At 27.7% G+C, this 24,177-nt stretch overlaps 1 protein-coding gene across 2 annotated transcripts in view; it reads right to left on the minus strand.

The window, feature by feature from the left end:
• Positions 1-581: 581 nt before the first annotated feature.
• Positions 582-24,177, minus strand: part of LOC113551370 (neurotrimin-like) — an 85,575-nt gene continuing 61,979 nt past the window's right edge. The window contains exons 7-10 of one of the 2 annotated variants that reach the window (XM_026953576.1): positions 17,798-17,872; positions 16,457-16,537; positions 15,460-15,537; positions 582-1,686 (exon numbers count right to left, since the gene is read on the minus strand). In XM_026953576.1, the coding sequence (XP_026809377.1) occupies positions 1,613-1,686; positions 15,460-15,537; positions 16,457-16,537; positions 17,798-17,872 (308 nt within the window). In that variant the 3' untranslated portion in view covers positions 582-1,612. The remainder of the gene's footprint in view (positions 1,687-15,459; positions 15,538-16,456; positions 16,538-17,797; positions 17,873-24,177) is intronic. The other variant, XM_026953578.1, reaches the window with a different exon arrangement.

The raw sequence follows: 24,177 nt of genomic DNA on the forward strand, positions 1-24,177 counted from the left end.
TTTCAAAAACAGCAAATAAACTTCTCCAACAAAAACAACAAAACAAAACATTGGAGTTTTCTCAGTTTGACCTATAAATTGAAATATTTCAATAACAGAACAATAATAGGTAGTTTTGAATAAAAATATTTATGTTATCCTTTCGTATTTATTTTTGATTTGAGATATTGAGCTTTAAACAATTTGACAATTGGATAAACACTAATAGTAATTTATCATTATCAGTTATGGATTAAAGTTTTAGAAATTTAATTAAAATTTGAATTACTTTGATACTATTTGTAAACATTTTTTTATCCGTGAAAAGTATAAATACTTGTCATTTATTATATATATACCCAAATATGTTTTATTATTCAAGTAATAAAATATTTAAAACCTAAAATGTAACAGTACCATAATGTCTAATATAAAATAGTTGCAAATTGTGCTTTGACTATAAAGAATTATAAAGGAGAAACGAATTACAAAATAATCAACACATTTTTTAATAATAATAATAATAATAATACATTTTACAATAATATAAAAAACTTAACAGAACCAGGAAAATACTAAAAACAAATAAAAATGGTCTCTAAAAAAATGGGAACAATAATTATTATGATAAAGATAATTGTATTGGGAAAAATTTTCTCGAGGTACATTCGAGATACTATAATATACTATTATATAGATTACATAAAGAAAAAAAAAACAATACAAATTATAACCCTCGACATTTTTAAAGATGAATATAATATCATGACATATCAGATTCATTGAAAATTTTATTTTTTATTTTTATTTACTCAGCGCGTCGTTAAATTAAATGCGTATGTACAAAACAACAAAAATCGTCTAAATCAACTACCGTACATACACCTATATCAGACATATTACTTTAATATCGTTTCTCATATTTTTCAACAACCCTCCCTCTCACTTATTTTCACTCTTTCTTGCTGTCTATATTTCTTTTAATTCTCTACATACATAACAATTAAAGGTTGCGTGCGAGGCACTATATTATGATATTACAATATAATATATATACGTGACAATACTGACAACGGTATTATTGCAGTTTCGATTCAATCGATCTTATCCTACCTGTGGACCTACATACACATGGCTTATAAATCGTCAAATATACAACATTGTGATGATCATATAATAATAAATAATAATAATAATAATAGTTATTATAATATTATGTAATAATAGCAATAATTATGTAAAAATACATGATCCGTGAATCCATGATGGGTGACCGCAGATTCCTTCTATAAGTGTCCGAGGGTTGTGACTGTGGATCGTCAGTGGTGTCGATCCTCATGAGACAAAGTTCATTTTAGGGTGTGATGGAGAAGAGGGTAATCCTTGTTCACTCCATCATATTGGATATATAGCGGTGGCTGGTAAACAGTTTGGAACGATTGTGAAGGGTTGTCCACGCGGGGGAAGGTATTACATGTTATAATATAATAATTATAATACGTGGTGGATAAGGATAAAGTGGGCGAGGAAGTTGAGCTTATTAATTATATGGTTTGGATAATTTAATTTTTTTACGTTAATCATTTTGGTATTTCAAAAAAAGTGTGAATACCATTTATATCAACCGTTCTTGTCACTTGGACAACAGTCGGACAGCGGCCGTCAAGACCAGAACAGTTATGGTCGGAATCAGTCTTGGCGTCGAATCTGAAAATAAAAACATCACAACGAATTAGCACTCCGATCACGTTTTTTTCAATATTATTATATTTCCGGTATTATATATAATATTATACGATTCACAACACTAAGATATAAATGATATCGATTTATTCCGCGACGATTATAAAATTCGTCGTATTCCTTACGGCCACGTATAAGGTAAACAAATATTATATTATAAACACATAAAGATTTTTGAATGTATAAAATATAATATTACACTGTAGTAGTATTCGAAATATAGATCATATTGTTATTTTATCGTCGTCGACGCGGAATAAACGTATTTGCGTGAGGTGGTTTGTATAATATACTTTTTATAAAACGCACACGTATATATATTGTAATATTTATATACGAAGTATTTATTACTACTTTATAAATAACATAGAAATTTTATATTTGTATTCATAAATATTTTTAGAATCTTAACGGAGTGATGAATGTATTGATTCTACAATGATGTGTGTTTTTTTTTTTTTTTTATGTCTGTCATCATGTTTAGGAGTATTAATAGTGCTTTTATTTTTGACTTCAGCCCCTTTTTGAAAAACACATTGAATCTAGTCGGTACTTTAGAGGCTCCAATTTTCAGTAGTCAAGAAAAACTCTAAAAAAGTAACGGAAAACGGGAATTTTTACGCATATAACCACTTTTCGACAAACTCGATTTTTTTTATTTTGCTGTAACTCAAAAACGAATCATTGTAAATATTTAAAATTTTCACCAAATGTTTATTTCAGCGTTATCTATTTACGATTAAATTTTTAAAATATTTAGAATTTTTTTTAAACTATTTATAGACAATTGAACTTTTAGATTTTTCTAAATTTTTTTTTCTTGAAATGCGAATATCAAAATTTTGCTTTTCAAAAAATCTTCAAAATTTAATACAAGGTTTATTATTAGTTGTTCTTTTTGTAGTAAAAAACAATCAAAAATCGTTAGTCACAATTTTTGTTTATAAGTATTAAAAATTCAAATGTTTACAAAATATGTCAAAAAGGTTAATAACCGCAACACAAGGTTCTCCGTAACTTTTTCTTCAAATAACACTAAAAGAAAACTCTAGCGTCAATAAAGAAAAAAAATTATAAGAGTATGATATAAATTAATTTTTTTACGAAATCGAGTAAAATAACGATATATTAAAATTTAAATATAGGTAATAATATAATATATCCTACTAATTATCCCAGACTGATAAATCATCTCTGTTCAGAATTCGTTTTTCGTATACAATGGTACCTGTCATAGCATTCAAATGTAACACATCCATTATAGTGACCTACACATCTCCGTGTCTACTATACATCAGAGCGATATCCACTTGTCTTGCCCACCTTTATTAAATTTAAAATAATATTATATTATTATTATTGTACTGAAATATATTAAGTATACTATGCATAATAACTTACATAACATTTTTTACCGTTTTTAATGAATATATTTAAATAACGAGAACAAAACAAACATTTATAATGACGATGACATAATAATATTATATTGCATGCGTATATATATATAGGTGTGTGTGTGTGTGTGTGTGTGTTTCTAACAAACTGCAGTGTTATGATCAAACACGTATTTCGAATGATAAACGTGTACATAACATAATATTAATTATATATTGTGGTTTCGTGTGGCCTTTGTTGAATCGTTTACCGTGAAGTATTTAAAATTAATTCATGTTTTCAAATATATATCTTAATACTTAGAAGTAGAAGTGTTTGTTTGACGACAGAGATGATAGGTATTCAGTAAGAGCAATGCAATAATAATAATGACTCGTCTATTCTTCTGCGACCGACCATTATACTATTTATACTACATAAGTTATGAAGTTATTCAATTAATACTTAATAGACTTAGAATTGTACATACGTGATTATTGGTTGATGTATGGATTTAACATTACCTAAGCAATTAAACTAGATACTTAATTTTATCACTAAATAATTGTGGACAAAATTAAATATCAAAACACGAGCAGAACCAATCGCGAGGTGGTATAATTAACTAGATATTATACTTTAACGGTGGAAATGTGATTATTTTCTTAAGCTGGTCAGTCGGAATAGTAATAAACGAATAAAAGTCCGGTAACACGCTGCAAACTCTTATAAGGAACTCAACTTTTTATGAAGTATTTCACTTTATAAATCTCGTCAAGAGACTGTCTATTATACGAAAATGTCAGACGGATTTAGAGGGTTTATAAACTCTTCGAAGTACAAAGTTCTGGGTCACTTCGGCGTATATATCAATGTGTCCAAGTGTCCCCTCAAAGATTATATTATTTGGAAACTATATTATTATTATTACTATTTTTTCAAACCGTCCATAAATGGTCTTATTTTTATTGGTAAATTTGATAGATGTGCAACGCGAATGATGTGAAGTAGATACATATACATATATAGTAGATTTAATCGTAACACTTTTTGACAGGTAAAACAATGAAGTTTTATTTTTATTTGGTTTGTGTTCATAACAAAATGGCACTTTAATTGACTGTGATTTGTTTCTTTATCTTTCAATTTTCTTGATTAACAATAGTTTTGACTTACATACAAAACAATTATTATAGTATTCAAAATTAATATAGATCCATTTTCATTCTCAATAAAAAATAAAAATAAAGTTATTTTATATTAATCAATAATTATTAACAAAATTAATATAAACATTACTCAACATGTGTATACAAATGTTCAAATATTCAGGGAAATTTATTTGAACGTAAAATCATGTTTATAGTAGAGATTAAATTAAAAATTACTGCAAGTTATTATTATTATATTTTATAAGGGCACGAAACAAAAATGTTATGTTATGAACTTCCATATAAAAATTTATTATTTGGTCTTATGAATACCGATATTGTACTGTTTTAAAGATAAAATTTTGTATAATATTTAATAGTAAAAATTTCAATTCAAAAATATTTTAATTTAATATCAAAGTTGTGCATTGAGGGTAATAATAATGTTTTTATTTTCAAATTTTGAGCACAGCGAAGTATATATATTTTTTTTTTTTAATTTTATTTCACATTTTTATTATATGATAAGCATCGTTGGTCGTTGCACCTTCTTCTCTGATATTTCGTTAGAAAAGTATCAAATTATCAACAGCATAAAATCTTAACTTTGAAAAATAATAATTTTTTAAATGTGCAAACTGCATTTTATTTTAAAATTTACTTTATTAATTATTAAATTATTTTAAATTTAAAGTTATACAGCTACATTTAAGTTACATTTAATTTAATTTTATATTATATTGTGAATAAGCAATAAGCAGAGTGGAACAGAAAACATATCTAAATTTACAATGTGAAAGGTGGTAATATGGTAGCAAATTAAGTCTTGAACTGGTTTGTACTTGGAGGAATCAAAAGTAAGAAATTCTAGGAAATATTTTTAATAATTATTAAAAAAAAAAAATTTTAAAAAAAACAGTGAGAAACTGAAATATTTATGCAAGACAGTTCTCAATATATTTTATTTATTTTATTATAATTTAGAAATAAATCGTGGAAACACCAAATAATCTCTATATATTATGTATATTAATATTTTTACATGAGATATATGATTTTTTAAATATTTTGGCACTATTTCAGCAATTTATAAATATTTTTTTTTTATTTTTTTTTTTTTGAAGTTTTGTTATATTTATGTTGATACTCATTGTAATTTTGTTCCTCAGATAAAGAGTTTGTATACAAAGTTGTTTTTAAACATATGAAAATACATAAAAAAAATTTTTTAATCGTTTGAAATTCAAATTTCTGCGAATGAGATATTCAAATATAAAATAATGATTTTAGTTATTTTGTTGTTATTCAAAAAAAATGTTAACCTGTACAATTTGTATTTATAATTTTCTATATATAATTAAAATTTCAAAATATTTAGAACAACACATACTATAATACCACTTAGATATTGATTTATTAGTTGTATGCGATGTTCTTGCAAAACATATTTTGTTCATCCCATCGGGTTAAGAAAATGTTGAACATTATATAAATAATAATTGAAAGATAATATAAGATTGGTAAACTATTCATAAACACGGAATAAATCACCAACTATTAAATTTGGTAATGTTACTTTTGTATAAGTACACATTACAAATATACATTGATTTATATTTTATAGTACTATAGTCTTTATAGATCTATTGTACTTAAGGATGATGTAAAATCGAAACCTACTTTATAGCAGAGAGATTTTTCTTGTTTTTAATTTACTTATCTGTATTTCTTCAATTTAAAATGTAAACAATTAATATTGTGGTTTACTTCCAGACTATTGCACATAACATTCCATTAAAAAACTTATTAAAGTTATGATATTATGTAAATATACAAACAGATTTTTAAAGTTTTTCAACAAAAAAATATTAAAACAATAGGCACTAGTAATGTAAATTAGGTTTCTTGTGTTTATTATTTTTAAATTAGAAATATTTAATCAAATATGAAATAAAGATATTTATTTAATATATTATGCAATTCTTAGTGAGTATAATATATAGATATCTACGTAAACGAAAGAGTATCATAAATTTGATATTATCGCGAGCGCTTATGGATGTGCGTATAATATAACTTGAAATTATTATGTTTTTAGATGAACATTTAAAAGTAAAGTTCGTTTATCTCGTAAAAATAAATCATAATATTACATTTAAAATAGGTGCAAGTTGTTTACTTAGTTAATCGTTGCAAATATGTCATTTATTATTGTAGCTTTAAGGATAAATAGTATATGTTTTTATTTGTGTTTGTCTTAAGACGTCTATAGAAGTTTCCAGAAGACTTTCAGTGGGTTTTACAATAAAGGGATTGTAGTGGATTTGAATAGAGTCATCGGGTAGAGAAATAGATGGCTGTTTGTTTGATACTAGGGATTGGAAAATCGGAGAGGAAAGTTAGACTAGTATAGCTAGGGTCTTTCGTAGCCATTGTTATTACGGATTAAGCTTAATGTTTTGATTGGAATTATAAATTATTGTGTATATGTGGTGCACACACACACACACACACACACACACGCATATATATAATTTTTGATTAATCCCTAGACGCCGCGTATAAATGAACATATTACTTTATAATGATATTATATGAGATAAATATTTATTAATCATTAAAATGGTATGCACATTATAACTAATATACATAATATATAATATAATATTATATAGGTATATATTGAAAGGAAAATGCAAAACGTTTTTGTTATCTATTTTATAGAGTATGATCGAACATTATTCCACGACCAGGCGATGGGTCTAAATAATAACAATTTATATTCTACACACACGAAACACGTGTATTACGTTTACGCACCTATATATGTACTCCAAACATCACGTCCACCTCATTAGTGAAACATAATATGTTTGCATGTCGATTTATGATTAATAATATAAATAAACGGAATAGACGAATGAAACGTTCGTAGAGAACATGTTGTTTCGACGCGTCCGCACTGTGTATATATTAGATATACTTATACATCAGCTTTATATTGATTCGAGTGGATTATAAACCGATATTTTCAAAATCAATACGTTAATGATTATTATTTATGCAGATTGAAACAGTATTTATTTTGCACTTCATGTCAACATAAACGTACGTTCCGAGTCTCAGTTTACGCGACCTGATCCGTATTTCAGCGAATGTCGTTTAACGGAGCTCCTATATTTATATATCCATCCAGACGACGTAAGAACATATTTAATCAACGAGAACTTGCAGGCTTTTATACATTTTCTGGGAATTCGGCATTTGAAACAGGTATTATTTATAATACCGATATTAGTATAATACGCGACGTATATACAGCGATCGATTGGTTAGTTCATTATATGAGTGATTCCGCTAGATTCGACAATTATTATTAATATATTATTGCTAATTACAACGTCTACAATATAGAATAAATGCCTGCATACATATTATCGCATTAGCATATCGTTATAATTGATATTCCTCGATGAGACCTTTCGCTGCACGATATCATTGCCGGGGTTTTCTTTTCGAGATTAATCTCGTCGGTGCGACAGTGCGATTGATTCGTTAGGGAGAAGATTTACAATAGCAAGTCCCCTAGTTGTCTTGCCTTTCACATCTGTCGGCGCGAACTGGCCCTCAAACCCTTTGTCCTGACATCAAATAGATAATTCGACGCGTTCTTCGCATATAGGATCGTGTGCGGCTGGTGTCCTCGACTGCATCGTAAAATCGTATAATATACGTACGCAAAAGTGTAATATTTTATTTTTTCGATTCTCTGTCTCGCAGTACAGCGTATCGATACGATTTATCGCGAATTATTTATATTTATGTAAGAGTTGGGAGGCGGAAATTCTATGCTATATTGATATTATATTATTATGATGCAATATTTTTTTAATTTTAAATAAATAAATTTTCAACTTTCATATGGTTGTCATTAAAATTAATTTTGTCTCAACATCTCAATTTTCCACTACGTGTCATATTATCTTATTTAATCCAACTTTTTTGATGTAATTAAGTTGTATAATATACTCTCATTACATAAATTTATCTACATTTCGGAATCTAGAGAGTAAAAAGGAATAAACTAACATTACTGTAATAAGACGATGATTATTTAAATTTGATGAACTTTTTTGAACTACATTTATAATCTTCATAGTTGTTAGTAAACAAGCAATATTTTAAATCTTATCAATCGATTTAAGGTTCACACCTGACCTACGTCGTTAAACTTTTATATTATGTAAATACATTATAAAACTACTTTTCAAGAATTATTTCAAAATGTATGTTGCCAATATTTACAAAATAGTTGAAAAATATTTGTATATAGTTATGTATAGTGAATAGAACAAAGTCCTACATTTTGCCAGATTTCAGGTCAATTTCAAGTAAGTATTATTTATCGTTGTTTGATTTAAAGGTAATATACTGATATTATTATAAATTTTAAAGATTTCACTTTTTTTTTTTTTTTTGTGGAAGATTATATTATGTATCGTAAATTTGGAGTTTTATACACAAAACGCGTATTTATAGCGTTAAAAATTATGATTACAAAACCTACCTACGCAGATTTATTTCCACCTCGATACACGGTAACGATAGCGCGGCACCACACCTGACAACTGACGATGAAGCGTAAGCTTTTTGCAACAGATTAACGCATGTTCTACGAGGGTCGAAAGCCGTCGACATTTTGTTTTACACCTCTATACGTACATATCACGGCGTGTGCGTAGTGATCCATTATATCGGATATACGCGCGACCGGAAACTGGTAGTCCGCGGTTGACTTGCGGGCAAAATTGATACGAATTCGCGGCGTGCGTCTCAGCGGATGTAATTCGTTTTCTAGAGGTCGTCCCCTCCTTCGTTTTTACACTCCCGTCGCTGCTATATTAGCCGTACGGATTTCCACGGGATTTTTACAAATTATTCAGCTTATTCCCCGGCGTAATCGTTTCGGAATTATATTTGAGATATTATAAAAGTATATAATTATGTTTTTAGTTTAAAAAAAAAAATTTAGAGACAGGTAGAATTATCCTTAGGTAGTATATCTTTTGTATATATATATATATATATACAATATATATACAATATTTTATGTACATATTTATAAATAAAAGCGGTTCGAATTCTACCTTTGAGTTATTGGAGTCGCGATAACGGCGTATATTCAACAGGTTTGACGAAAATTGTTTTCCACTCGAGTTTTATTTTATTTGGACGATTATAATTTATAATGTAGTTATGTCATTTTTTTTTTCAAATAGAACTAAGAGAAGTATTTTTCTTCTTTCATTAGGTAAATTATATTCTGAATTAATTAATTACTTTATTAGTTCTTTCTTAGACCAAATATAGTATAATTATAATAATATAAGTGTTTATTTAAATTATATTTCAGACACACGAGTAAAATTTTGTGTTGACATTATATAATACAATCTCTTATTAGTTGTCAATATATTATATTATGGTGTACATAATTTAATTAACAGTAGAAGTGATAAATTAAATATAAATTGAATAAATTAATTTTCTATTAAAAATAAAACATAAATAAATCAATATTGTATACTTGACCTACAAGTATTTTATTAATTTGATTTGAATAAAAAAATAATGTAATAAATTAATTTTATATAATTATATAGGTGCATAATTTATATTGCATCGTAAAATTTAAATTTAACAATATGTATGTAGATTTTAGTTATCAGTATAATATGTTTAAATATACACATATTAATTTAAGACAAAACCATCAATACAAATAATACATTTTATTTTAAGTAAAATATTAATTTACATTATAGTACAAGTTGAAGTAAGAACATTTAGCTTTAAACATATTATTTTAAATAATAATAAAAATTACGACATGAAATATTTTTATAGTGAGTCAGTTTTTTTAGGCAAAATATAGGTATTAAATAATCTTCACTTGAATTTATACAGGACAATTACCTATAGGTATTTGGAATGTAATAATCATTTTTTTAAATTTCCAAATAATATAATATAACCTAATACAGTCTCAATAATTAAAAATGACACCATTCACGTAAATATTTATAATAATATGATCGGAATGGTCCACAAAATATTAAAATTAGTACAATTTAAAGTTTCTAGATGCTATTATTAATTTATGAATTAAAAAAAAAAATGATTTTAGTATTAAGCGGTATAAGAACAGGAACTATTTTTTTTTTTTTTTACAATTATCACTTTGATATTTAAAACTGCTTGAAGAATAATAAAAAAAAAATCTTCTTAATAAAATAGTCTAATAATATTATACCTACAATTTGTGTAACCATGTTATTGGATCGCTACGGGTTTCCTTATAAACTGCTTATAACTGTAAATTAGGTAATTTTCGAAGCATAATGATCTACTTATAATACTATAAACATGTAGTATATTTAATTAATTATTTTTTATTTTTCTGGGAAGTAAATCGTTATTTGTTAGAAACAAATTAAATAACCCTAATCGTTGTATATTACTCCATGGTATTTTAAACTAAAATATGTTATGTATGCAATATTAAAAAAGGTAATCCAATATCAAAAAACATATTAAAGTTACTAGGAAGGTCATTTTATTGAATTAAAAACGTTTATAAACGCACGAATTCTTAAAATTTAGATACGTCTTTTTTTCTTTGATATAAAATAACTTTCAAGTTGAATTTCAGTATTAAAAACTGTTTCAATTTTTACCCTAATATATTTTTTTTTTTTGATACTACATACATATAATAGTTATATAATCTATTATATATTATTATAAATAATAAATATACAAATATAAAATCCTAAAACATAACACAATATTAATTTAAATTTTACAATTAAATAATACTCTGTAATCTGTTATGTATAGTTAACTGATTTTTAGTTCTATTAATTAAGTTAGCTAACTAATTTTTTAATTCATAGAATAAAATCCTTAAAATAAATTGAAATATTATGAGAAATAGCTAATACACTTATTATATATATAAAATATTGGAGGAAATTACAGAGGAAACCTGTAAATGACCTCACTTGTTAAAGTTCTCCCTGACCTGAATATTGAGAGACTATTGAAGATTTATTTAATAACTTTCCTCCTCCTCCTCTTCAAAAAAAAAAAAAAAAATAATAACAATAAACATTTACTAAAAATAAATAAGAACTTACTGTATAAAAACGGTGTGAATATTTTTATAGTATAAAGAGACAATTGCTTAAAATTAATCTAAATATTTTAAAAATATCATTGTATTTAGTCAAATATAAAAATATTTTCAACATTGTCTAAATTGCACTGGCCATAGCTTAAGCCCTAGAGATATATTTTAAATAAAAATTAAATAACAATTTCATAATAAAGATAAATATAAAATATTAGTTCAATTCTGAGGTGCTACTATCTCCGTAAGAAATTCATTTGATCTTTCCTTTTTCTATCATTTTCAAATTTGCTTAATGTTTTATTTTACAGATTGTAATTTGGAAATATAAATTTAAAAATTAAAATAAAAATGTAACGTGACATTACTAGTGAACTTACAATGGTTTTTTTACGGGATATGAGTTATGTTAGGAATCTCGAATTTCTGTCACATTTGGTTACAACATTTTGAAAATATTTCAAATCATAAGAATGATTTCAAACAGTACTAGGTACTGGCACATCAGCACCCGAAATTAAGTGTTGGAATTCTGAATGTTTTCGCAAGTTACAAATAATGTATTGTTTTTATATTTTATTACAAAATGGTTGGTTTTATAATCTTGTGAAATGTTCGCACCAAAATTCAGAACTGTGAATTGTGAACTTGTGATGCTGGAGAAATGTACCTGAAATTTATGGATTATAAAATTAATTCAGCCGATTATACACGTTATATTATTCACTAGATTTTAGTCATTAAGTTTCTCGCGCTAAAAAAATGCAATAAACGTATCTATTGAAAGTCTTTAACATTTGATTTTAAAATGTGTATATTAAGTAATTTGGGCGGGCAAAGCCAACACTATTATTATTCTGAGTGGTTTATGGATGTAATATGTCACCTAGCAAGCTGGGTGGTGTGCGTAGTTGACAGAAATCAAAATACTATTATCTGTGGGTTTTCGGCTAAATCTTGAAAGACGGGGGAATCATCAATCTCCCGGAAACCCTAATCTACTCAAATAATTTTCGACAAATTATCCCGGAAAGACATTTTAGCGGCTATTAAGCAAATTAATATTTCAAAATTGATTATTTTTGTTTTTTTAGTATAAACCCAAAGTTGTGATTATTTATGTATAAAAATATTTGTAACTAGTAGTAATACATTAATTTTCAATATTATGGATTGTTTTTATATTATCATCACCATTAAATATGTTTCTTGATTCTGAGCAAAACAATGCGTACCTATATTGTGTTTACCATGATGATACTTTTCGTCACTATGTAATATTGTTGTACACGATACGCAATAAAATTTTCAAAATATTTAGACTAATTTTAATACCATAAACCTACGGCATCCACAAAGCGGTATTACTTATAGAAAAATGAATTTCTAATAGAAATAGAAATTTATTATAAAATATATTCCGATATAAGAGCTGACATAGGTACTATCTTTCCGCTAAGAATCGTTTTTCGTATATACAACGATTTATCTTTAAAATATTGAATTGAAATTATAACATTCATCACAGTAATATACTTAATGGTAGTGAACACACGACATCTGCTACACTGCAGAGTGACTTCCCTGGTTTTTTTATATTATTGTTCATAAATTAAATACTGATAATCTTATGAATTACATTCATCTTGTTAATGTATTTTGATGTAATAATTATAATAAATAATCCTTAATTATATTATTTGACAATTTCACATTTTTATTTTATTATCTTGTCCCACGAGAGCCACAGTGATATTTATTAATTCATTACCTCATAACAATACGAGTGATTTGTGATATATAATGCATAACAGTTTTGGGTAAAAAATGACATGAAACAATATAAATTATTTTGTATTTTAATTTATAAAGGTGTATTAAGTAGGGCCCGGAAGTTTATGCACTAAAAATTACCAAAATATGCATGCATTTATGTGCTTAAAAACACTGATATATATGCTGAAATATGCCCTTAATTTTTTTTAAATTAATTTATTTGAATTCAAATAATTCAAATAATATAATTAATAAATTTAAATTAAAAATCCTATTTTAATAGTAAAATATAAACATTATAAAATAGTATATATTATTATCAAACACATTTATTGATAGATATGATATTTTATTTATCAATAATCCTTTTAGAAGTAATTTATTTTAACTATTATATAATTTTTAACTCTAATATGAAAAAATAAAAATAAAACCTAGAAATATATACAGAATAAAATTTTGTATTTGGATAAGTAAAACTTTAATTCAAATTTCAATTAATTAAGCAATTTTTGTCCATTTAATCAAATCATGAAATGTGAACTTATTAGCATACATAGAGTATAACGATTTAAACAATCCAAGCACTACTAAACATCTGTATTTATTTAATTATATTTTTATTTTTTGAATTTAAATTATTATTGATGTATTCGAATATAATATTTAAAGTATTTTAATTTTGTTACAATTTATAAACAGAATATTTATCAGCTGTATACACGTATAACGTAACGTTTAACATGAAGAAAACTTGAATAATTTTAAAGTTTTAAATAATTGTTGGTGAAAAGTATTATAACTATTAAGTATTTCATATTATTATAGGCATAACGAAATATATTTATTGTATAGTCGTTTATAATACTCTCTCACAGACTCATATACATAATAGCATATTGTAAAGACATATAGCGAACTCGCAGAGTAAATCATGAATTTTTATCATTGCAAAATACGAACAAAAGGCAAAAAACATTAATTACATTTCGACTTTGCATATTAATATATATTATGAACATTGTCGTAATTTGGGTACAATGAGAAAACGTGGAAAATAATACAATTATCCGCTGAAATTTGGGATGTGTCGTCTCAAAGATACAATTATCCTTTTACCGAAGACTTTGCATATTTTCATAGAATGATTAAATATAGGTTGATATATTACTTATATTATAATAATTTATAAATAATATAATACGTAGGTAGGTATATTATGACGTCGTTTTGGTATAAACGGTAGTTTTAATTTCTTATCAAGGCTTACGTTTAAACATCTAAAAATCAACATAAAGTTATCTTTCATTTACTTTGAATAATATCCATTATCAATAAATAATATATTAGCATAACGAACAATAAAATTAAGCCATATTTAATTACAGTTAGTAATAACCAAGCAGAAATTGTTTTCACCAATGTAAAATTAATAAAAGGCAGACAAGTTTATTCTACTCTGACGGTTGGTGTGTAATGGGTCACTGAAATTCATGTGCTAAATTTATTTGAATTCAATGATATATCATTACGCACGATAAACGATTTTAAGCGGAGAAAGTCAAACAACATATTATTATTCTATCATTATTTAAATATGTAATATCGTATTTTGATCAATTCTAGGAATTTTTAATCTTACCCTTTTAATTACAAACTAGTTCAAATTTCTATCGAAAACCAACCTCAATGTATAAAATCAAAGCATTTTGCTTACTATTTATCGTTTATACAAACACAAAAAAAAAAACCCATCATTGTAAAATCAATACATTCATCGCTACGCTCAAAATCTAAGATATGAATTCATAAAAATATTTTCATATTTATTGAATTCCTTTAACACAATAACATTTTTTTGAAACGGCCCGAGCCATACCCCAAAAATATTTTTTTATAAAAATTTTATTTCAAATAGATTAATTATTGAAAACAATTGACTCCAATAAAAGGTAAAAATAGAACCAATTTTAAAACAACAACATTTCGTTCACGGTAACTACAAAATAATAATACTCGTCAAGTGAAAACCTATAGGGAAGAGGAGGTATTTGGTAATCGTTACGTGGTTGTAAGCTCCCTCATTTGATCACGAAAATACGACAGGCGTGTATCGACAGTTATCGGTGCTTACCTGGTATATACCTGTTTCCATCAATATACTATTATTAATTATAATCGCCTAGCGTTATCACAAATTACAAAACAGACGGCGTGCATATAATAATGTTCAAGACTTACTTTTGATAATGCCTGGCCTGTTGGGTTTGTTGTACGTCTGCCCAGACCGAGTGATCTCGTTCAAAATGGAATCATCGTCTGCGAAAACAAATAAAACACACATTACCGGGACATTCAGGTACATTCATTCGTACATAATGTGTATATGAATAGATATTATTAGATGCGAAAGCGCTGTCGTTTCGTTAACACGACTGTCCCGTCGGGACTGACCATTATATAATAATATATTATTGTACCTAGCACCTCATACTATTATACGGCGATGCCGGGGCGCTCGATTTTTCCCATCGGACGAGTTTCACGGCCGATTCAAAGAGAGCGATTTCATATATTATTTTCCCGCGGTCTGCGGTCAATAAAAGCAAGCGTTTAAACGCACGTGGTTCGGCGGGCGCGCTATGATGTCGATCCACCGCCAACACAGACACGGCTGAAAACTTCACGATCGGTCCCTCGAGGGCGAGGGCAAGAAGACGGCCGCGGACACGAGCGGACGGCGGTGGCGAGAGAGGGAAGAAGGTATGTATGTGTATGTGTATATACACACGTATATAGGGGAGGTTAGTTGGAGGGGTTGTGTTTCCATAATCGAATGTCGAAGGTTTACCCGAAGGGTTGTTCTCCTTCTCTCCCGCTCCGCTATTATAATGAACGCAACATCTGTCGGCGTGCGTCCCTCGTAACACGCATATATACACATATATATATTATATTTATATTGCTCGTATATATTATAATAATATAATATCGCCGTGTGTATATATATATCTTTGTAAGCACGAGAGTGTGTACCGCGAGCGAACCGTCGTCGGCCGATATAACTGTGCGACCGCCGCCGATAGTATGTCTATACACCACAAGCGTTGTCCCGCGTATATATATATATGTATAATATGTATATTATATGTGTGTGTGTATATATTTATACATACACCTCGAATTCCCATCCCTCGCGGACGCTAAAGCTCCTCCGAGTCCTTTCATTTATTATTACCTTTTTTCCTTCCTTTTCCGTTCGTGTTGTTCGACGTACCGTTTTCTAAATCGTTACTCCCATCGGTCGTCCATTGTGGACCTGAAACATTCAAAAACACACAACCAACATTGATATCAAAATGTTATTGAGGCAAAATTGGTAATAATAAAAAAAGGCACAAGATAAAAAAAAATAAGTGGATTAAGACATCGAAAATGACTACTATTTGACTTTATAGGTGAGGGATGTGGTGTATTACAGTTTTTTTTTAACCCTTATATTTTTATTTTTTTTACCTGCACTCGATTGAAACCTGTTGAATAACGGCATACATTTTCATTTTATTTTTTTTTGACATTTAAATTAATCGAAAAGTTGTCTTGATTAGAAATTAAATAAATAAAAAAAAATAAATATGTACCTACAAAAAGTGATTAATTGATGAAAGTTCTTAATCTTTTTAGAAAGTTTAAAAAGTAATATTATTCATAAAATAAAAAAATATTTATTTCAAATTTTTAAATATAAAAATAGCATGTTCAACTGATATAGTTAGAAGCCTTTATTATTAATAAATTGACAGAATATTTTTTAAAAATATGCCTTGGACAACTTAATATTATATAAATATATTTTAAGGTATTGTAAAAAACACGTAATTATAACTCTATATATATTTATTAAAATAAAATTATTTATATAGTTTTCCAACTTAATAAAATTTATATCCACATTTTACAATTTTAAATAGCTTAAACTATTACATCTATACTTTTGTAAACTAATTATATACTTGTATTTGTTTAATTTGAAATTATCATTGTATTATATGTAATTTGAAATTTAACAGTGATTTCCCTTGTTAAGGTATTTATCAGTTGGAATGAAAAATAAACAACGTAAGTATGTCGGTAAAATACGGAGGGTTGAAATATAAAAAGTCTCAATGATTTAATTTAAATTTTTTAAATGTTTCACAATAAAATATGCAGCTTCTATATTAATAATAATAATTTTCTCATATCGAAAAAATGAAGACATTTTTTAACCAAATCACATTGCTGGAATTTAATTTAATAGTAAAGACGATAAAGTGTTCGTTGTATTAAGATATAATATGATAGGTACTGAATAAGTTTATTTTTAATTAAATTATATTTTAATTAAAATATCGAATTTTAGTCGAATTAAATATGTATTAGATTTTTTTTACTTCTTTATTACTCAAATAGGGAACTCATATGTCAAAGTTATTAGTTTATATAACAATATATATTATAATACATTTATGTTATTTATTATATGTCATCTAATATCGTATAATATTGTAAGCGGGTAAAACGATATTATCCGTCTTACCTAAAGCTGGGATGCCAGAAGGGGAGGGATTCTCCGTGCTCTGAAGTTCTGGTGCCAGAGTGGGTGGGTGTGAAGCTTTGCAACAGATAGACAAGAATATATAGTGTTAGACAAGAATAACAGTGCTAGAAACGTTTAATGTTTGTTTTATTATTATTTCCATGCACATTGTAATATAATTATAGTATGTTACGATAATATCTAAACGAAACATGCGTTCAGTCTATGTCAAAGTTTATGTACATAGAAGTTATATGTGGTTAAAGACGATGTGTCACAATACATTAAAATTTATGGACGAGATTTTTTTTTTTCGGAGTAATTACTTAATGGAATCTACCACGAAAAAAGCGTGTTGTACTATATACCTGTGCATTATTACGCTTAATATTACAAAAGCAAATAGAATTATCAATTTTAAGATACAAAATATTATCTATTTTTGTATTCACGAAAATATGATGAAGATTTCGCATACAAAATATACTACATACATATTCCATGCAAATATTAAAAAATGTAATTGATTTTTTTTTATATTAAACTACATTAGCAAACAAACATTTGATTTTGAAAGTAAGTGCATTTTCAAATTATTAAATATAAATCTGAAACATGTTTTATTGTCGTTCAACTGTGTTCTCGTGGCACCCTCTGACCTTCTTTTAACGTAGAAAGTTTTGAAAGTTGTAATATTTTATTTATCGCAGAGTTTTCAAATACAAAAGCAGTATAAAATAATTTAAAACCGAAAAACATAGTAATAACACCTTATGCAATGCAATTAATTTATTATTTTATCGTAAATACATCGAATTATAATGTCCCATACACGGCAGTAAATAATTTCATTCTTTTTCACAGATATAATAATAATATGATTGTAACGTTTGATTTCTTGTCAATCTTGCACGGATATTTTTATTTTGCATTAAACGTCTTACTTTAGAAAATAGTTAGTAACAAACGCGTTCACGGAAGTGTAAATAATAAGCATATGAACTTCAATACCCCATGAACCTTATTCATCTGTCTCTCACCTAGAACATAGATCCTTTTTCTGCATTTCCCAGATTTACACATAGCTTGTTTACGCCATAAATAGAACAGCCTTTTTTTAAAAAAAAAAAAAAAATATATATATATATTTTTACAATTCCATATTCTGTCGTTGGTTTTGTGTAACAATTCCATATGTTGTTTTTATTGAGCAGAAAAGTATTAGAATTAAGTAAAACTATTTATTATTTAGTTAGTTGGTAAGTATAGATATATTATTTTCGTAAAAATATAAGTCATACAAATAATTTAATTATTGTATTATTGTCATTATCGAAAATTGTATATTTATTATACGGTGTTTTCGGTTTATTTACTCGTACAAATCTCAAAGCATTATTACTCAGCTTTAAAATAAAATCATTGGTTTTCAAACTTTTCAGCGGTTGTGGACATCTAACTTTTATTATTTTCGGTAGAAACAGTCGATATAGTATTATATCAATAAACGGATATCACCATCAGAAATATTGGTCCTCGTCTTCTTATGTTACGCATTAGATATTTTTTTCCTTAATATAACCTAATCTAAAAATCCTAAATATTTATTCTGAGATTTGCGAGATATTAAAATATGTTATTTGGTTCTAAAGTTTAACGATTTGGTACGCTTATTAAATATTACCACATACAATCACTGTTTGAGAAAACATTATATTTCTATGTTTTTAGCTCTTTTGTCCCCCATACGATAGTGTGTGTCTGAAAATGACAGTCACAAAAACTCCGATTGTTTTTTCCTTATGAAAGTATTTCTGACTTTTGTGGGCTATCTTCCGACCATCGTCATCAAACGGTTGGTAAAATTATTTTCAAACGGTCGGTATTATATAAGTGTCTACTGCCATCCCGTCGCCCGCTACATCATTTCGCGTGTTGGAAAGTTTACGGTTAAACGAGATGGAGGCGGGTTTGCGGTAGGACAATAATATGTATAGTGCGTATACGGTTTGTGCGGTGCTCGTTTACCGGCGTAAAACGATTTCTTGTCGAAACTATTACCGTCGGTAGCCTTACAACGCGGTCGCGACCGATGAGCCCGGAGGACAGAAGTCCTTTTGCGAAATTGCTCATTACCGGTGGTCGTGGAAACTAATTATTTTAACATCCGTTTTCGGATGGATATCAACCGGCGGTCAGCCACATGTACGGCCCGCGAGCATCATGTGTTAATTACAATTCGGACCGCAGGCGTATATCCGAAGACCACCGCGTTTTCCACGACGATATGCATAATATAAATATATAATATATATATATATACATATGTACACGGTCACGGTAGATATACATGTATATCATGAATGTATATGCATGTACCTACGTATATACGTATATATATATATATATGTGTGTGTGTGTGTGTTATAATACACGTATAGAGGTACCACTATACCGACTAGACCGGTGGTTTTAAAATACGTCAAATGTACGAAGCACACGCACGATATAGCACGGGACCGAACGGTGCCACCGCTACGCGCTCTCGGATAATATTCATTTTCTCCGAGAGCAATTATTTAAAACCCTTTGCCCGCTACCACGGCGAGTGGATATTATATAAAGCGCGAACGCGACCGCATCGGTTATGCGACATACTTATACACGCGCGCACATATTGTGTATAATTACACGTCCACATATTATGGGCGAACTGATATGATAGCACCGCAAACACGGGATTCCGGTGATTTCGATCGCGAAAGACGTACGTATCATCGCGGTCTGTGTGGTCGTCGGTCTGTTTCGGATCGCGGCGATCGGGTATGTATACATATATATATATATATAGGCTTTATTGTATTATTAATGTGCAGTATAGGCATATCCTTATTACATTGGTCTGCAGCAATTGCGGGAAACGATTCGATTGCGATTCGATATGTGACAACGGACGTGCGGTGTACGTCACAGAACGAAATTAATTATTAACACGGGAAGTGTCCGTTACACACCGCCCGATAACTGAAGCAATATCGATTTGTGGTAAAATTGTATTCATAATAGTATCGTTTAAATTCTCGAGTGTAATTCACCTATACAGATGGATCGTACCAGAAATAATATGCACAATGCCTGAACTAGCATATTTGTTACCCGGGAAAAAGTATAAAATTAGCGCACTCTCATAATTCAGCCCCCTCTTTTGTGCCAGTGTTATTTGGTAATTTAGCGCCCTTTACAGACCATGACTTTCTGTACAAGTGCCCCAGTTCCACCTATATCCGGCCCTAAATTTTTGTACATATGAAAGCTGGACGTTATCGAAATATCTTTTTAATATTATAGCATTATAATTAATAATATTATAGTTATAAATACAATAGTTAAGATAACTTTTTTTGTATATAATTTCGATGAAAAAAATGTATTAATCAATTAAAATTATCATTCAAATTCATTAACTTATAATTTATACATCAATTTAAAAGCAATATTTCTCGAAGAAATATATCTAGTAAATGCTAACAGATATTTCAAAATTTAATTTAATTAATTTAAATTGCATCATAGAGATATCAGTGTTTACTTTACGAATATTGTTAGTTGAATAAAAAACTAAAATGTAACTCTTACGATATTCAAAATCAAAGTGAATTAAATGCAAGCGAATATATCGAGAAGAAAAAACTTGACATGCAAATTGGAATAGATTTTATGCTAGAAAAATCATCAATTTGTATTTTTTATATAAGCGTAAATCGAGGCACACGTTAAACAGCATTAATGGACAAGGAGTAGTGAATTACAAACTAAGAACACTTGACATCTATTCATACACCCGACCCCATTCATATTAAGTACTCAGATGTAATCCTTTACTAGCTGTGGTGTTGAAGTATTTTCATAAACTAAAAATAATTATGTGATGATAAAGTGTTTGGTTTAAACTATGATATGAAACATACTTAAAAGAAGGTTTCTACATTGGAAAATAACTTATATAATGTAACAGAACGGTGGATGACATTTGTGTTATGTTTTTAATATTAAAATATTTAGTTTTCACGCGTTAAAATGTGAAGGAGAATACATTTTTTAATTAAAATGTAATACCATAGAACATGTATTATATAAAAAAAAAAGTTAAAAATTGATTGAAACATTTACCACTTTCAAAAATATTATACTCGTAAATGTACCATCTATGGTTTTTACACACAAATCATAAAAGAAATTATTCGGAACGATTTTCGTTTTCAATCCGCACACCGTAAGTTTCTCGGGAAATATTTCAGTATTTGGTACGTTAATTCCTGCTGAAAATGTTTACTTTATATTCTTTGAATCACAAAGTAATTCTAACCCCAAGTTATGATCTTGGAATTTTTTTTAAAAAAATAATACGGAGGATTTAGAAATAAAACAGATGACGGTTAAAAACCCGAATACCGGAAACAAACGAAACAAAGATGAAATCCGGAGAATTCTAAAGTAATTATAAATCGTATACGCAGAACAGTATAATACACTAGCGCGTGAAACTGAAATGGAAGCAATAAAGAAATTATTTCGCATTTTCTTTATTAATTTGTAACTGTCATAACCCTGAAGATAAAAAATAAACGAAATTAAATCAACGTAGGAATTCAGGAATACAGTATAATTTTTGGAAACAGACGTCACACGAATGAGGGGCAATGATACATATAACGCGACTATATTCAACAGAAACACGGACCACTAACCACTCATGGATCTCTAATGTATATAAGTACTGTACTTATCTATGTATATAATATATTAACTAAATTATATTTTTTAATGTCAGTGTCGGATGCTCTTGTTAGTGCCACCAATTTTATTGTGTATTTAAAAATCTGTTTACACGAAATATGAACGACATTTAACGTATACATTTTACTATAGTTAAACGTCGACATTTTTCAAATTATTTTATATTTTCGAAATTCAGTCATACTAAATTGCATATGTTCTGAAGTGGAATGATACACGGTTTTTTAATTTTTTTTTTGTTCTTATAGATCTAGACTATAATAGAAAAACAAGTGCAATAAATACGCTAAGCTATTGAAACTGGTATAGTATTGGTGCAGGGGTAGTAAAAGCAGTCGTTGCACAATGTGTAATAACATATACAAATATACAGAGACGTAATTAAAAAAAATCAATAGGTATTTTGGAACAGAATATATTAATAATGGTTAGTGTAATTGTTTTCTTTTAAACCAAACTTATAAGTTTTCTTATTTATGAATAGAAATATTTTTGGAGGTCTTTTGAAATCCAAAATATATTGAGAAGTAATAGTGCTAGTTATAATTGTAATTGGTTTTTACATTATTGTCTGCAATGGGAATATCAACACTGTGGTAAAAAAATATCAATATAAGAAATGAAAACATACCATCGGACGTAATTTTTTTATTGGAAGAGTTGTAATGGGTTTATTGAACCATTTTCGAATGTTGTCGATAGGTTTAACACAAAAATATTGAAAAAAAAAATTATGAGTTCAAGCAGTACACTTTATTATATTTTTAAATATACATATTCGACATTGGCCATTTTTATTCGTCATGTTCCTATAACAATGTACAACAAAGCTAGATTTTAAAAATAATCGTCCAACAAGCCCATGCAATTAATATTGTTTATGAGGATGTTTTTGAAAAGATTTTCCGATTCACGTTAGTCTTCACATAACATATTGTGCAATAATACTATACACATCTTACAAGCGCCTTACTATATATATACAGTATAGTAATACAGGATAATTCACCAATCATGCTCACCCTTTATATTTTATTAAATAATGTATACATTTATTATTACTATAGCTACTCGAAATCTAATTTTCAAAATTTTTAAATACTTGTATACTTAAAACCCATATCCTAAAATTGTCGATATTTTTAAACTATCTCCTTGAGGAGTAACCCGAGTAGATACGGACACAAGCTTCCGTTTTTAAAATGAGAACCACCCTTTTCTACTATAAATTTTTTAGCGAATAATTTTTCTGAAAATGTTCACATATCGAAATCAAAATTTGAACATGAAGTGTTTGAGTTAATTTATTTTAATATCCTAAGGATATCACGTCCATGATAATGGGTTTGGAAAATATAAGGTCTATACGTTGATTTGAAAATTTTAGTAATTAATACTAATCCATCAATATTTATAATTTGTTTATTCATTAGTAAAGCCGTTATTTATTATAATATGCAAATACTTTACACCGTTTTTAGGAAATGTTTGAAGACTATAGCATTCTTAGTATAAAAGTTTTTATATCTGAAAATTTACTCGTTCAAATTGTTAGCACGTGTATAAACATTTAAAAAAATATA

This window comes from Rhopalosiphum maidis, chromosome 2 (assembly GCF_003676215.2).
Source record: "Rhopalosiphum maidis isolate BTI-1 chromosome 2, ASM367621v3, whole genome shotgun sequence".
Lineage (NCBI taxonomy): Eukaryota > Metazoa > Arthropoda > Insecta > Hemiptera > Aphididae > Rhopalosiphum > Rhopalosiphum maidis.